Source organism: Mus caroli, chromosome 11 (genome assembly GCF_900094665.2).
Source record: "Mus caroli chromosome 11, CAROLI_EIJ_v1.1, whole genome shotgun sequence".
Taxonomy (NCBI): Eukaryota; Metazoa; Chordata; class Mammalia; order Rodentia; family Muridae; genus Mus; species Mus caroli.
Window position 1 is genome coordinate 110597862 of NC_034580.1, and position 15907 is coordinate 110613768.

General features: G+C 50.3%; 2 protein-coding genes across 3 annotated transcripts in view; both read left to right on the forward strand.

Moving 5' to 3' along the window:
- Positions 1 to 2070, forward strand: part of Dnai2 (dynein axonemal intermediate chain 2) — a 32014-nt gene extending 29944 nt beyond the window's left edge. Inside the window, exon 13 of one of the 2 annotated variants that reach the window (XM_021176625.2) lies at positions 1315 to 2070. In XM_021176625.2, coding sequence (XP_021032284.1) covers positions 1315 to 1464 — 150 coding nt within the window. In that variant the 3' untranslated portion in view covers positions 1465 to 2070. The remainder of the gene's footprint in view (positions 1 to 1314) is intronic. The other variant, XM_021176626.1, reaches the window with a different exon arrangement.
- Positions 2071 to 11616: 9546 nt separating this feature from the next.
- Positions 11617 to 15907, forward strand: part of Kif19 (kinesin family member 19) — a 25737-nt gene continuing 21446 nt past the window's right edge. The window contains exons 1-2 of the mRNA XM_021176781.2: positions 11617 to 11772; positions 13331 to 13411. Coding sequence (XP_021032440.1) covers positions 11734 to 11772; positions 13331 to 13411 — 120 coding nt within the window. The 5' untranslated portion in view covers positions 11617 to 11733. The remainder of the gene's footprint in view (positions 11773 to 13330; positions 13412 to 15907) is intronic.

Here is a 15907-nt window from a genome sequence, read left to right on the forward strand (position 1 = left end):
ACACACACACACACACACACACACACAACTATTTAGAGGGGCTTGGGATATAGTTCAGTTGATAGACTGCTTGCTGCTTGCCTTGCGTTCATAAAACCTAGGTTTCATTTTCAACATCAAACCATGAACCAGGTGGGCTCATGCACACCTGTCATAGATCCAGGCAGAAGGGGTGATGTATACACGAGGAAGTGTCAGATCCCCTCTGGAGGATGGAGTTAGAGGTGTTTATGAGCCATCTAACATGGGTGCTAGGAACGGAATACAGACTCTACAAAAGGACAGTGAGTGATTTAACCACCAGCTCTCCGGGCCTTCCCCGCCCCCTTCTGCCTAGTGATACTTTGTTTCCCTTCTGTTGCTTGCGGACAGGGAGTGATTTTGTGATATAGTTTGTATTTGGGGAGCACTTGACCGAGACCCACTTTTGTGAGGGGGAAGGGTAGCCCCTATTCATAGCACAGGCTGGACTAGAGTTCTGCTGTCTGGCCTGAATCCCCAGGCTTTTTCCATCTGTCACTCCCAACCCAGCAGTCCTGCAGAAGGCAAAGATTAAAGTACCATGTGGCCGACAGGCATGCGCTTGGCAGTGTCCTAAACCCTGAAGTCCTCCCCTTGCAAAATATAAATGTCCTAGAAGAAGCTGAGCTGCAGAGACTATTCAAGTTCACGATCCTCTCAGTCCCCTCGCCTGCCTACCCCATACCTTCTCTTCTCTTATTCCTTGTAGTTAGCCTGAAATTTGGGGGTAGGGAGTGGGGGTGGGGGAGGATCATAGAACATCACTCCAAAGCCAGAAAGAGTAATCCATGCTATAAGAACCTAAGCACTGTGTAGCATCCAGGCAGAAAAGTCTAGAATTTGAGGCCAGCCTCTGTTATATTGCAAGAGTCAGTCTCATAAGAAGGAAAGAAATGGAAAGATGAGGAGAAAGGGAGGGAAGGAGGGAGGAAGGATGACAGGCCACTCCTCAGGATGAAGGTTGTCCTCTACACACTATCTCCCTTCACCCTTCTCTCTGAGCCCCACCCCTCAAGCTGTCATGCAAGGTGCCCCAGATGAAGCAGGCTCAAGGTCACCCACTCCAACAATGGCAGAAACCTGGCTATTAGATCCCCAACATCTTGTTGCTTTCCCCATCCCGTGACTCTGAAAACATGCCGGGCCAGCTTAGAATGGACACTCTAGGCTCCCAGCAGCTCCCTGCCGTTCGTTGGCCTTGGTTGGGGGTGGGGGACAGGTTGGGGGGGGGAGATGGTACCTCTGGGAAATAGGGAGGGCCTCCCCTCACCAGCATTTCTGTTTTTGCTCCAGAGGAAAAAATCAAGTATCAAGGTGGAAGCCGAAGAGGAGGTAGAAGAAAATGTTGGAGAGGAGGAAGAAGCGGGTGGCATTATAGGTGTAGATGCAGTTGAAGACATGAGTGAAGAAGCGGGTGAAGAGCAAGAGGCCGTGCCCACCTAGGGCAGCCTCTGCCCACGGCACTGTCCCTTCGTGCTCACGGCTTGGTCTTCCACTTGATACCGTCTCATCTGAAAAGCGAAAAGTTGAGTTTCCTTCTTCAATAATTATTGGTGGGGACAAGTCACTGGCCCACACTGGGCCAAGCCCCGAATCCACCCTTCTTTAGCGCGGGAAGGGGTAGGGCTTGTCTCTATGCTAACTCCCCCGGCCTCGGCAACCCTGAGGCGAACTCAGATTCCGGGCACACACACAGCCTTAAGTCAGACTTTAGATGGGACCCTAGATTCTGCTTATCATGGGTTATCCAATGAGTAGTTACCAATGCCTTTTTCCAGAAGCTTCCAGAGCTCAGCTGAGTTCGCCTCTGCCGCACAGGGGCCTCCAGAGCGCCTGCACAGGGGCAAGCTTCTCTCCCTCTCTCTGTCCATCTGTAAAACCTTCCCAAGCAAACCCCCAGGGGGCGTCTTGGCATGCGGTCACACGGTGGGGGCGGGGCGCCCCCAAGTGTGGAGAGTAGGTAGGTAGGATGAACCCGACTCTCCCTGTACACACGTGGTTTTTATTGCTATGCTTCCTGTAACATTAAATCAGTGATAACACCCATCAGTACTTGTCATGTGTGCCATGCTCAGGGCTTCTCACTGATCTTGTATCATCTTTGCAAAGTCCCTGGACCGTTTGTGCTTGAGAAGGCCTTCTTTCACTGCCGGGGGAAGTCGAGGTTCTGGGAGAGTTACCTGGTTGCAGCTGGTGAGGCATGGGGTAGGGGCAGGAGCTTCAGGCAGTTGAAGGTGGGCTGGGGGACTACGTAGAGTCCTTTCTGAGTAGGCACCGGGTTGGGCCCCAAAGCTGTGGCTCCATACAGTAGTAGGGTAGGGTGGAGGGACCTCAGACACAACTCTGTACACCTACAAGTCCCGGAGTGTCATGGATTCTGTGGCTGTCAGCAGAGACTTAATGTGCCTGCCAGGAATGGTGGTGTTTCAATCCCAGCATGGAGGAGGCAGAGGCAGGTGGATCTCTGTGAGTTTGAGGCCAGCCTGGTCTACAAAGTAGACCTAGGACAGTCAGGGCTACACAGAGAAACCCTGTTTTAAAAGGAGGAGGAGGAAGAGAAAGGAGAGAGAGGGGAAGAGGAAGAGGAGGAGAAAAAGGAGGAGTTAGAAAAAGAGGAGTAGAATAACAGCAGCAAACAACAAGGGGGCAAAGAGCTAGCTAGCTCAGTCAGTACAGTTCTTGCTGTGCAAGCATGAGGACCTCGGTTGATCCCCCCAGAGCCCATGCACAAAAGCCTGGCGTGAGACCAAGGTACTTGTAATCCCAGCACTAGGAAGATGGAGACAGGGACTCACTGCCTAGCCAGCCTAGATGGATCGGTGAGCTCCAGGCTCAGTGAGAGACCCCGTTTCATCATAGACGAATGCCATCCTAAGGAATGACACTAAAGTTGACCTCTGACCTCCACACACTCAAGTTTGGGTATTTTGTGGAAGAAAAGCACTGGCCGGCCGTTCCTTTCGCCCAGAGCAGTGAGGGGTCATGAGTGGCTGCGTTTGGCTAGACTTTGATGTTAGTCACCATGAGTCATGTTGTTAAATCTTAGTGGGGATCCAGGAAGGGCCACATCACCAATGTGGCAGGTGACAGAGAGCAGGAGGAGCTGCTGGGTCTCATAAGAGCAGATGACCTGAGCTGAGTGTTGAACTCAGGGCAGTTCAGGAGGATCCTTAGGCATACATCACACTCTCAGCATACAAAGCTCCTCTGGGCTTGTGATGGTTTGTATATCCTTGGACCAGGGAGTGGCACCATCTGAAGGTGTGGCCTTGTTGGAATAGGTGTGACCTGGTTGGAATGGGTGTGTCACTGTGGGTGTGGGTATAAGATCCTCACCCTAGTTGCCTGGAAGTCAGTCTTCCACTAGCAGCCTTTGGATGAAGACATAGAACTCTCAGCTCCTCCTGCGCCATGCCTGCCTGGATACTGCCATGCTCCCACCTTGATGATAATGGACTGAACCTCTGAACCTGTAAGCCAGACCCAATTAAATGTTGTTTTTTTATAAGACTTGCCTTGGTCATAGTGTCTGTTCACAGCAGTAAAACCCTAACTAATACAGAAGTTGGTACCAGGAGTGGGGTACTGCTTGTGGACGTTGTACATCGTGGTGCGGAGCCTAGTGCGCACCACGATGTACAACGTCCACAAGCAGGGATCAACCTGAGCATAGAGTGCTACAGAGGACAGAGATGGAGAAGTGATGCCAGTCCTTAGGAGGAGTCCAAAAGATCAAGTAGAATCCCAGACACTGAAAGAAGAAGCTGTAACATTGAAATTGCCTTGGAGACTCAAAGATGTTAAAGATGCCAGAGCCATGGGATACATGCTGAGGAAAGCTGCTAACAGGGAGTGGAACCAGCCCAGGAGGAAGCAGTTTGTTGCAGTCAAAAAAGATGAAAAAGGAGTGGAGATATGAAGACCACTTTGACATCAGCCATGGAGATGCAGAGTTTGGAGTTTGCCCAGCTGGTTTCCTGCCTTGCTTTGGGGATTACAGTTAATTAAGTTGAATGAATCTCAGAAGAGACCTTGAACTTTGGACTTTTAACATTGTTGCAACTGCTATAGACTATGAGGACTTTGAAAGTTGCACTAAATGCATTTTGCATTATGCTATGTTTAAGTATGGCCCCCATAGACTCATGTTTTTGAACAAGTCTATGGGGACCAGGGAGTGGAATGTGATGGTTTGTATATCCTTGGACCAGGGAGTGGCACCATCTGAAGGTGTGGCCTTGTTGGAATAGGTGTGACCTGGTTGGAATGGGTGTGTCACTGTGGGTGTGGGTACTGCTTGTGGACGTTGTACATCGTGGTGCGCACTAGGCTCCGCACCACGATGTACAACGTCCACAAGCAGGTGTGGCCTTGTTGGAATAGGTGTGACCTGGTTGGAATGGGTGTGTCACTGTGGGTGTGGGTATAAGATCCTCACCCTAGTTGCCTGGAAGTCAGTCTTCCACTAGCAGCCTTTGGATGAAGACATAGAACTCTCAGCTCCTCCTGCGCCATGCCTGCCTGGATACTGCCATGCTCCCACCTTGATGATAATGGACTGAACCTCTGAACCTGTAAGCCAGACCCAATTAAATGTTGTTTTTTTATAAGACTTGCCTTGGTCATAGTGTCTGTTCACAGCAGTAAAACCCTAACTAATACAGGGCTCAAGTGGGCTCAGCTGGGGCCCTGCTCCCTACCTGCTGCTGCATCCAGGCAAAGGGTACTGGAGGAAGCTGTCCTCGCTGTAAGAGGACAGAAGGAGTCGCAGAGACCACCCTTGCTGCCCTAAAGGATTCTCCTCTCAAAGGTGTGATTCCCTATGGGATGGATTTTGCCCCACTGGGACATCTAGCAACATCTGGGACATTACGCATTAATGTCACTGCTAAGTGAATTACTCCTGGCATTTTAAGCAGAAAGGCCTGGGTGCTAATGGCTCAGCATTCCAGGATTCCTGAGATCCTAGGCCCCTACTACAAGGAATGGTCTTTTGTCCGAAATGTCAGTTTTGGTGTTGGTTTTGCGAGGCAGGCACTATGCTCTGCTTTGGGTCCCCTGTACTGCAGAACCTGGGGACCGAGTGGCACACCAGCAAGTCTGACTCTCAGAAGAGTTGGGAGAATCAGACGTTCATCCTCAGCTACACATCAAGTTCAAGGCTACCCAGGGCTACATGAGACTCTCTCACACAAACAAGCAAAATGAGGTAGAGCTGGGGCGCAGAAACCTAATTTGGAGAGCAAAATCAATCAGATGGAGTGGTCTGGGGTTTGGGGGTGGGGGTGGGTGCAGCTACTTGTTGACTTGGGCACTGACAAACCCCTGTGAGGGCTCTCCCACTGTGAACTCAAGGCAGGAGAACACCCTCTTACTGTTCTGGGATTGTGGTCTCCCTTCCCCCACTATGGAACCTGCTTGCTCAAGGGTGGAGTTTCCTGCTCATTCGTCCTGCCACGCCCACTGCTGGACCCTGTCGGCTTTGCTGCTTGGAGGCACACACGTGTTCGTCCTGCTACTGGACCCCGAGTTACTTGGTGGGAAATTGGGTTCCCTCCCCCTTCCTTTATAACTGAATGTTGGAATTAGTAAAGGTGGGCCTTGAACATGGAATCGTCTTGGCCCCATTCTTTCTCCCGCCCCGTCTAGCTTCCTCTCTTTTCAGCTTGAACTGCCATTCTCAGTTGAACCGTTCGCGTTGCGGACTGCGGGCGGGCCGCAACATGGGATGTTACTGGTCTTTGATTTGTGTTTGCAAAGGTGGGCCACCTGCTGGAGCCTGAAAATACTTTCCCATGGGTACAGAGGGTGTCACTGGGATAGCATGACATTCCAGAATGGACCGTGGGAGAGCCTGCAGACAGGGCTGGGCAAGGGGCTGCAGCACTCTGTACGTGGCGTCTCTGCTGCCAGCTTTACTGCAATGACCTTCACTGGTCCCAACCCCCTGCACCTATTGCCCGCTGTGATTGTGAATCTTCACTGTCACCTAGGAGAACATATCCAAGAAGGTGTTCCCAAGAAGGCTTAACCGAGAGAAGAGCCACCACCTTGAATGTGGTGAGTCCCACTTGAATCGCTTCCTGGTCTATCCAAACGTGAGCCAGCAGCTTGACACACCTGCTGATGCAGCCACAAGCCACCGGTGTTGCCATCAGCCTAAAGGAACTGTACCCCCCCTTTTCTCTTTTTTCTCTTTTAAAGATGTATGTGTTTGTTTTATTTATATGAGTACACTGTAGTTGTCTTCAGACACACCAGAAGAGGGCATCAAATCCCACCACAGATGGTTGTGAGCCACCACATGATTGCTGGGAATTGAACTCAGGACCTCTGGCAGAGCAGCCAGTGCTCTTAACCTCTGAGCCATCTCACTAGCCACCCCCCTGCCCTCTTTTTCAAGAAAATGTATTGTTTTTATTTTATGGCATGAGTGTTGTTGCCTATGGATACACATACCATATGCAATGCCTGGTGCCCACAGAGGTCAAAAGTGGGCCTGGAAATGGCAACACCAGGCTAGGTGTGAAACTGAAAAGCTCAGCAAGCTGCATGGAGTTGTATGTCCCCATCCTATGCCATTTAACCTGTGATCCCATTTCTGCACTCTGTGGGTACCAGGACAAGCTGCCAATCATTTTGTCCATGACGCCACTGGGTGCTGGAGCCTCAGAGCAAAGTGCTGAGGGAAGCCCCTGTCACCCTTCAACCTTAACCAAATGAAGTGGTCCCTGGGCTTGATGGAATGGCCACAGGGCTGCCGCAGCAGATGACTGCTCACGAGCTCCCAGGGTGAGATAGTCATGCCCATCCAAGGTAAGAGGAAGGAAGCATCCCAGAGTGCTGGAGTCTGTGGATGAGCTGAGAGACTGCGCTGAGAGCCAAGGACAACAGGGAGCCTCCAAATGGGGCACAGATAAATCCAAGTCAGGTGCTCACTGAGAGACTCTGCTCAGCTCTGAGCCAGGTCCCAGCCACGTGATGTCAGGAAAACAGATGTGGACCTATCCTCCCAGGGCATGAACTCACGCAGTGCTGGGAACAGAATAGTACACACAGACAGAATTGGGCAGAGTGGCATTTTGTTTTGCTTTGAGATAGGGTCTCATATAGCCCAGGCTGGCCTTGACCTCACTACATAGCCTTGAACTCTTATTCTTCCTGAGTGCTAGAGATACAGGTGCATACCACCATGAGTGTTTATGCTGTACTTTGGATGGAAGCCAGGGATTTGTGTATGCTCTTTCAACTGAGCCATATCCCCAGCCTCTACAGGGTGATGTTATAAGGAATAAAACAGGGCACTATAAGGATAACGGGAGAATGTGTCCTGGATTCTCGGGGATAGAGGAGAAAGCTGTCAGATGCCCTCCATGAAAAACTGATGACAGACTGAGCTCTTGAGAGAGACTGTGAGGCAGCCAGGTGGTGTAGAACATATTTCATTGCACATTTGCACACATGAACCTGTTCACCTGTGTACACATGCAATCGTACGTCAGCAATGGTGACTTTTCCATCAGCGAAGGCAGGCCTTGTACTTAAGTGGGAGAAGATGTCAATGAACTCAGAAAGGCTGAGCCCGTGGGCTTATGGAGACTGGCCTTTGATACCCATGGCTTCCCAGCATTCCCTAGTCGAGGACTCTCGTGAGAAGCAGGAGGGGGCGTTTTCATGAGCTTCATCCACATCCACTGGAGGGGAAGACAGAGGGCAGTGATGGGTGAGATGAGTTTAGCATCACAATCAGCATGGGCACCCATCTCTGAGTCGGAAGATGTTTCTAGAAGGTTTAACAGAGCAAGGAGGAGCCACCATGACCATAGGTGGCACCATCCCCAAGGGCTGGAATCCAGGACCAAATAAGGAGAAAATGAGCTAAGTTCCACATTTCCTTTACCTTCCTCTTCCCATTCCCCCCTCCCCTGTCCTCCTCCTCCCTCCCCTCCTCCTCTTCTTCCTGACTGTGGACGTAATTGCTGCCTCTTGTTCCTGCCGCTGTGTCGTGTTTGCCATGTTGGCTTGTACTCCCAAACTATGAGGCAAAATAAACTCTTCCTCAAGTTTCTCTCATCAGGAATTTTGTCATAACAACCAAAAAATTAACAAATACAACCCAAAGGCAAGCTGAAGAGAATGAGAGTAGACATGAACTCGAGGTGGGTTTCCACGTCAATCAAACTAGGACCTCTGGTTTTGAGGTTATTCATTTTGAGACTAGGTTTCCCGATACAAGCCAGGCTGGCTTCAAATTCACCACAATCCTCCTGCCTCGGCTTCCCAAGTACTGGGATTACAGGTACACACATCCATACCTCCAAAGATGCTTATTTTTACCCATCAGTCAAGACCGGTTGTGAGGTTCATGTATACAGAAGAGTAATAAAGGGGCTGGAGAGATGGCTCAGTGGGTAAGAGCACCGACTGCTCTTCCAAAGGTCCTGAGTTCAAATCCCAGCAACCACATGGTAGCTCACAAACATCCATGATGATATCTAATGCCCTCTTCTGGTGTGTCTGAAGTCAGCTACAGTGTACTTATGGACCGGAGTGAACAGAGGTCCTAAAAATTCAGTTCTCAACAACCACATGAAAGCTCACAACCATCTCTACAGCTACAGTGTACTCACATACATAAAATAAATAGGGAGCTGGAGAGATGGCTCAGTGGTTAAGAGCACGACTGCTTTTCCGAAGGTCCTGAGTTCAAATCTCAGCAACCACATGGTGGCTCACAACCATCCGCAACAAGATCTGACTCCCTCTTCTGGAGTGTCTGAAGATAGCTACAGTGTACTTACATAGAATAAATAAATCTTAAAAAAAAATAAAGTAAAATAAAATAAATAAATCTTTAAAACTACAACAACAAAATAAAAAAGAAGAAGAACAACAACAACAGAGAAAAAAAGAGAACTAGCCAAAGCCCAAGCCAATTGACCAGGGACATGGCATTCTTGGTGACACACGCCTTTAATCCCAGCACTCAGGAGGCAGAGGCAGGCAGATTTCTGAGTTCGAGGCCAGCCTGGTCTACAAAGTGAGTTCCAGGACAGCCAGGGCTATACAGAAAAACCCTGTCTCAAAACACCAAACCAAAAAAAAAAAAAAAAAAAGTAAATTCAAGGGTCTAAAATGCCACCAGAGTGGAAAGTACTGGCATCTATTTATAATTGTATCAGTTGGGGAGTTGAGACAGGAAGGCTGTGAGTTTGAGGCTAGCCTGGGCTAACAGTCTCAATCCCCATCTCAAAATAAAATAAACAGGCAGGAAACCCTCTGGGCTCATGGCCCCATTCTCTTTGCAGAATGGCCCATTTGCAAACTGGCCAGCCTCAGAGAGTCAGGGGCAGTACCTGGGACACCCTGCAGGAGACTTTGGTTTGCAGACTTGGCTTGGTTTATATATTTATCAAACCCGGCGCTGCGAGCTGCTTCCTGCTACTGTTTATTAATAACTATGCCCAACACTAGCTCCTGGGGGAAGCTGGGGAAACCAGTCCCAAGGCACAGGCTGACATTGGGCTCTATCTCTGGGGACCTGCCAGGTGTCTGAGACAGCCCTAAGGGATGTGGGTACTTGCTTTTCCAGCTTCTTTCCTGGATTCCAACCCCATGGAGTCTCCTTCTCTGGTCTGTGCAAGAGCTCTGGGCTCTCAGCTTCAGTGGGACAGACAATGCAAAGGACAGATCACTACATTCAGGAAGAGTTCCAACACCATCCAGGTGACAGGCAGACAGGACAGGAAAGCCAGGCTCTCAGTGGCTAGGCAGGTTTAAGGCAGAGCTAGGACTAGAATCCTGTTTTGCCCAGGCCTCCTGAGAAGAGGAAAATTTCCACTGGGCTCCCTGAGTGTGTAATTGTTGTTACTGTTACCAAGAAAGGAAATTGCAACTGTGTATCCATTGTTCCACCTGGCCACCTGGCCTCCTGTCCGGCCTTTTGACATTGCAAAGTGATCTCACCTGTGAAACTCAAAATGGAGAACTGTGTAACCCACTTTTGGTTTTGTTTAATTTTCAAGAAACTCCCCCAACCCAGAAAAAACAAACAAACAAAAAAGCCAGGCAACGGTAGCACAGGCCTTTAATCCCAGCACTTGGGAGACAGAGTCAGGGGGATCTTGTGAGTCGGAAGCCAGGATGTTCTTTCAGAACAGCCAGGGCTACACAGAGAAAAAAACTGTCTTAAAAAAAAATTCAAGAGGGCTGGTGAGATGGCTCAGTGGGTAAGAGCACCCGATTGCTCTTCCAAAGGTCCGGAGTTCAAATCCCAGCAACCACATGGTGGCTCACAACCATCCGTAATGAGATCTGACTCCCTCTTCTGGAGTGTCTGAAGACAACTACAGTGTACTTACATATAATCAGTAAATAAATCTTTTTTAAAAATTCAAGAAACTTGTCATAAAAGAGTTATTTTTAATGGTGTGTGTGTGTGTGTGTGTGAGAGAGAGAGAGAGAGAGAGAATGAAAGAGAGAGAGAGAGAGAGAGAGTACCTGCTGAGGCCAGAGGCAACAATTCACTGGTGCTAGTGACAGGCAGTTGTGAGCTGCCTGATATCAATGCTGGGAACTGAACTCAGTCCTCTGCCAAAGTAGTGTGTGCTCTTACCTCATGAGCTGTCTCTCCAGCATTGCCGCCCCCATTCATACTTTTAAAATTTTACATTTATATATTATGCACATGTACTAGGGAGTCCATGTGGTGATCAGAGGACAACATTTGGGTGTCAGGTCTGGCCTTTTACACATGTGGGTCTCAGGTAGTAAGCTTGCAAGCTCCCTGACAGGGCAAGCCATCTGGCGGATCCTCAGATTATTTTAAGTAAGCTTATGATTTTGTGTCCAGCCACATCCATAGCTAACCTAGGCCAAATGCAACCTGAGGGGACAGGTGGACTCTCCTGGGTGGTGCTACTCTGGCAGGCAGGCTAAATCCATCCATTCTGACTTCAGGCTTGGTTTGCTCGTGTGTCTACACACTTTACTTAGCCAGGTGCCAAAAGGGTGCAGGCCAGCTTTTCACCCACCCTCTCACTCCCTCATCCTCTCTTCCTCTGGACAATGGGTGCAGATACCCACACCCTAGGCACTGGCCTCCACCGCTGTGAAGCCAGCATTGCTCCTGGAAACTTGAGGCTGCTAGGCGCGCCCTGGAGACGCCCAGTAACAGTCAAGAGAGCAGCGGAAGATCGTGGCCACAGGCAAGGTTGCTTCTGCCCAGCTAGTCGCGTGCCAGGCGGGTGTCGGGAGCGCAGAAGACACAGTCAGGAGCCTCGAGCCTGGGCACGGGTGTGTGCGGAGGGGCCACCAAACGGACGCCGCTAGGCCGGGAGGAGGTCGAGACGCTCAGACCGGTGACCACTCGTACTGACAGAAAACCTCGGGACAAGCAGCAATAGCTGCAACAGAAGCACAAGGGGGCCGGGAGTGTCCTGCGTGGAGGCGTCCTGCTCACCCAAGTTCAGGGGGCAGAGCGCAGAAGGCGGAGCGAGCACAGGGGGCGGGGCAGCACAGGGGGCGGGGCGGAGCCGGACGGGCCCTCCTGGCCCCGCCTCCTGGTCAGCGCTCGGGCGGCAGGCGCGTTGTTGGTTTCGGGTTGTCAGGCAGCAGCGGAGGCGGAAGAGCGATCCGAGGAGGTGACCATAGTGGAGGTGCGTCTCGGCCATGCCAGCTGTCGCGGCCTGAGGCCCTTTACCTACCGCAATCATGAAGGACAGCGGTGACTCAAAGGACCAGCAACTCATGGTGAGACCCCTTATCAAGCTCCTGCTTGGTTCCCCTACACCAAACCTGAGACTTGACAGCCTCAAACATAGTGATCACTGAGAGCAAGAGATGGGAGTCTGGGACTGTGCAGAACAACTACCCAAGTTCTCAGTGGCCAGAAGGAATGGTGGCACTTCCTGAGGTTAGTAAGTTCAGCCACTTTGGGCCAAGACTCGGAGGTCAAGACCCAAGAGAGGTCTCAACTATTGCCTGAGAAGGAAGCTGGGATTCGCTAGTGAACCAGAGGGCTTAAATCCAGCCAAGTCTTGCTTTAAAGGGAGATGGAGCCACAGATAGAAAGACAAAAGCCCCCGAAGTAGGGGGAGCCAGCACCAAGTCTGGGGAGCAGTTAGTTATGGGCTGTGCCTCAGGCTCTGTCCAAATCAGGACTCCAGATACTTCAGAGAAATGCTAGAAGCCACCTGGATAGTCCCAGGGTCTACTGGCCTGGGAAGAATAGCCACATGGGAAGGAGTAAGGGTAGGTAGAGACCAAAGAGAGATTCTTGACTATCAGTGGTGGAAGCTGGAGCCACAAAGAGAAGCCTTGGTGCTACTCAGGTTGTAGGATAGGCGGAGATCTCTCCTCTCTCTTTCACAGCCTTCTTCCCAGTCCCTAGCCTTAACCTATGATCTGTGGAAATGGTCCTTCAGCCCTAGCAGGCAGAGCATCACTACCACAATGCCCGAGAACCTGTTTCTGCAAAGGGAAGCTTGGAGTCAGCCCTAGGAGCCAGTTCCAGACTCGGTGGCACCCTCTCTGACAGTGAGAATGGCCTCTTTGAAAGAGTTTGCTCCAAGAATATTCATTGTCATTAGGGCAGGAACAAAGGCCCTCCTTTCACCAAGGAGGCGTATCCAGGAAGGAGGCTGATAAAGGCAATAGGATGAAAGGAACTGAGGGTCCTTGAGGTCCACTCAGTATTCAGGCACCTCCTTTTGCTCAGCAGAAGAAATTCTCCCCAATCCCTGACTCTGGTTTTATTTTGGAGGAAGACATATCTATCTCTCACTGGCCAGGAAATAACAGAGAAGCCCTTGGTAACACTTCCTGGGAGTGTTAGGATGCAGCCACAAGTTGCTGGAAGGACAAGGGGAAGATCCTCATCCTATCCTCATTTCTACACCATTCTGTCCACAGTCCCCCCCCCCCTTCCCAACAGTACCTCACTCTCAGATGCAGACAGGTGGCTCTAGTCCCCAAGGCTCCGGATTTCAGCCCAAGGGAGTGGCAAGTGTTTAATTTGGGCATGTGACTGATGCAGCCTGTGTAGACAGTTCTTCCCCTTGGGGCTCCCCCTGAGGTATAAAGACTTTTGAAAAGAGACACTCAGACTCATCCAGACACCCTGTGGACCAGCTGCCCTCTGGCTCAGGCAATGCCCTAGACCCACAATGTTCTTCAGGACCAAGGAGATGCAGATGGTTGGATGCTGGAGAACACAACCCTGTTGGGAAAGGAATTCAAAGACCTTGTCATCCCTCCCTCCATGGTTACATATGGTCCTCTTAACCCAGGGCTCTGGTCTTTCTCCCAGGTGGCACTTAGGGTCCGGCCCATCAGCGTGGCTGAGCTGGAGGAGGGAGCTACCCTCATCGCTCACAAGATGGATGAGCAGGTACTTGGGGCTGCAACCAGGAGCTGCAGGGTGGAGGCTGGCTCACCTTGCTCTGCATACATACCTGGGTGGGCTCTCCACAGCATCACCAAGAAAGAGGCTTTCTTCTCTCAGGAAGACTTCCTAGAGCAGACCAGGAAAAGCTATGAGCTTTTGGAGCCTGGGTGGGCCCAGACCATAAGATACATTTTGATCCACATGCTTTCAACATCCCCATATGACAGCCAGCTATCCACAGAGCACACATTTAGCTGGTCTAGCAGAAACCCACCACTAGAGCAGGCAAGTTTGGCAGAGCTCTTCACTGTCTACTCTCTTGGTCTTCACATCAGCACGGTGAGAGAGAGCATCTGAGATAATAATTATTCATAACGAACCTAGAACATGCTGGAAGCTGTGCTAAAAATTAGAAAAAAAAAAAAAACACTCCAATATGAAAAGCCCCATGCTCCCTCTGTTGCTGGAGTTTACTGTGGGGAGAGAAGACAAGGCATTGATCAAAGAATTAAAACATATATAAGAATGTGCAGCCTAGAAGGGCTAGAAAAACAGAGTCTGTTGTTCAGAGAGTAAATAAGGGTCTTGGGCCTAGGCTCCCTTAAGAGATGGTGACAAAGATATCTCAGTGGCTAAAACATTTGCCTCATGGGCATGAGGCCTGGGGTGTGACCTCTGGAACCCCCATAATGCTATAAAATGTTTGTGAGTGTATTGGTCTACCTGTAACTCCAGCCTTGGAAGGCAGAGACTGGGAACTCCCAGACTGAGCTAGCTGACAAGAGTAGTCATATTCATGAGCTCTGAGTTTGATTGAGAGACCCTGCCTCAATGCACGGGGTGATAGAGTGATCACAAAGGTTGCAGAACAACTCAGGATGATTTTTAGCATCAATGTTAGGGTTCCACATGTACACATATAAATGCCAACAAACATACAAACACACAAGGAAAAAAGGGGAGAAATGAGAGAGAGAGAGACTGGATACGATAGCACACGTGTGTAATCCAGTACTCATGAGGCTGCGGCTAGAGGATCGGGAATCCCATGCTATCCTGAGCTGCAAATTGAGACCCTGTCTTAACTGGCACTGGGGTGGATTATAAAGATAAGCTCTCGCCAGGTGGTGGTGGTGCACTGGACTCTGGAAGCAGAGGCAGGTAGATCTTTGAGTCTAAGACCAGCCTGGTCTGTGGAGTGAGATCCAGGATAGTCAGGGCAACACAGAGAAACCCTGTCGATGATGGTGATAGTGATGGTAATGGTAATGGTGATGGTGATGGTGATGGTGATGGTGATGATGATGATGATGATAAGAGATCTTTAGCAGGGTACCCAAGAGGGAAAATTGCAATCAGAAGGACTTGTTATGTGCAAACCCCTTGAGATGGGGCCACAGTGCAACTACATCACTAAGAAAAAGCTAGCGTGGCTCAAGGAGAGGGGAAAGAGGTATGAGGTGAGGTGATACAGATAGGACCTGAACCAAACTCTTTGCCAACGTGGCCACAATGCTTGATTGGGTAGGTACTTCAAGACCGAGGTACCAGAGTTGTTCTGGGCACAGTGGTGGGGACAGGAGCATATTGGTGTGACAGCCTGACAGTGCCCCTCCCTGTGCTTTGGAGCTGTGTGGCTGGCTACTCTGAGCATGGGGGCTCACTGGCTGTGCTGTGGGATGGGTTCTAGGGTCAGGAAGCATGAAGCAGAAGCTACAGAGCTTAGGAAGGCTGTGGACGGACGCTTCCCCTGAGCCAGGCCCTCTAGGCTGGCCTCAGGAAGCCCCAAATGATTTATTTCCTTTTGCCTCTTTCCTCAAAGTCCTTGGGGAAAGTGGAGGTGTCTGGAAGAACCCCATATGGTGGGCAGGGGCAGAGAATGTATGGAGACAGTGTAGTAGCCTCATCTTTAAGTGGGGGAGCACAGCCTACTGTCCTCCTTTTTCAATGGTTTGTGAGTTTTGATGTTGTTTGTTTGAGGCAGGGTCTCATATAACCCAGACAGGCCTTGAACTTACTATGTAGCCAGAGATGGCCTGATCTCCATGCCTCTCCTTCCCAAGTGCTAATATTGTAGGTGTGCTGGTGCACCATGTCTCTGGGTGATGAAATGCTGGAGATTCAACCCAAGGTGTTGTGTGTGCCAGGCAAACACTCTACAACGGAACTACATCCTTACAAACCAGCCCCCCCCCCATTAGCTTTTATTTTTTATTCTATGGTGGACCTAGCAAACACACACACACACACACACACACACACACACACACACACACATCTTGGTGCATGTTTGGGGCAGTTGATTCTCTTGTGGTTGCGGCTCTCTGGGATTAAATTCAGAGTATCAGCTTCACCGGCTGACCCATCTTTCTAGTCCCACAAGAAAATCTCTTTGGAGCCGGGCGTGGTGGTGCACGCCTTTAATCCCAGCACTCGGGAGGCAGAGGCAGGCGGATTTCTGAGTTCGAGGCCAGCCTGGTCTACAAAGTGAGCTCCAGG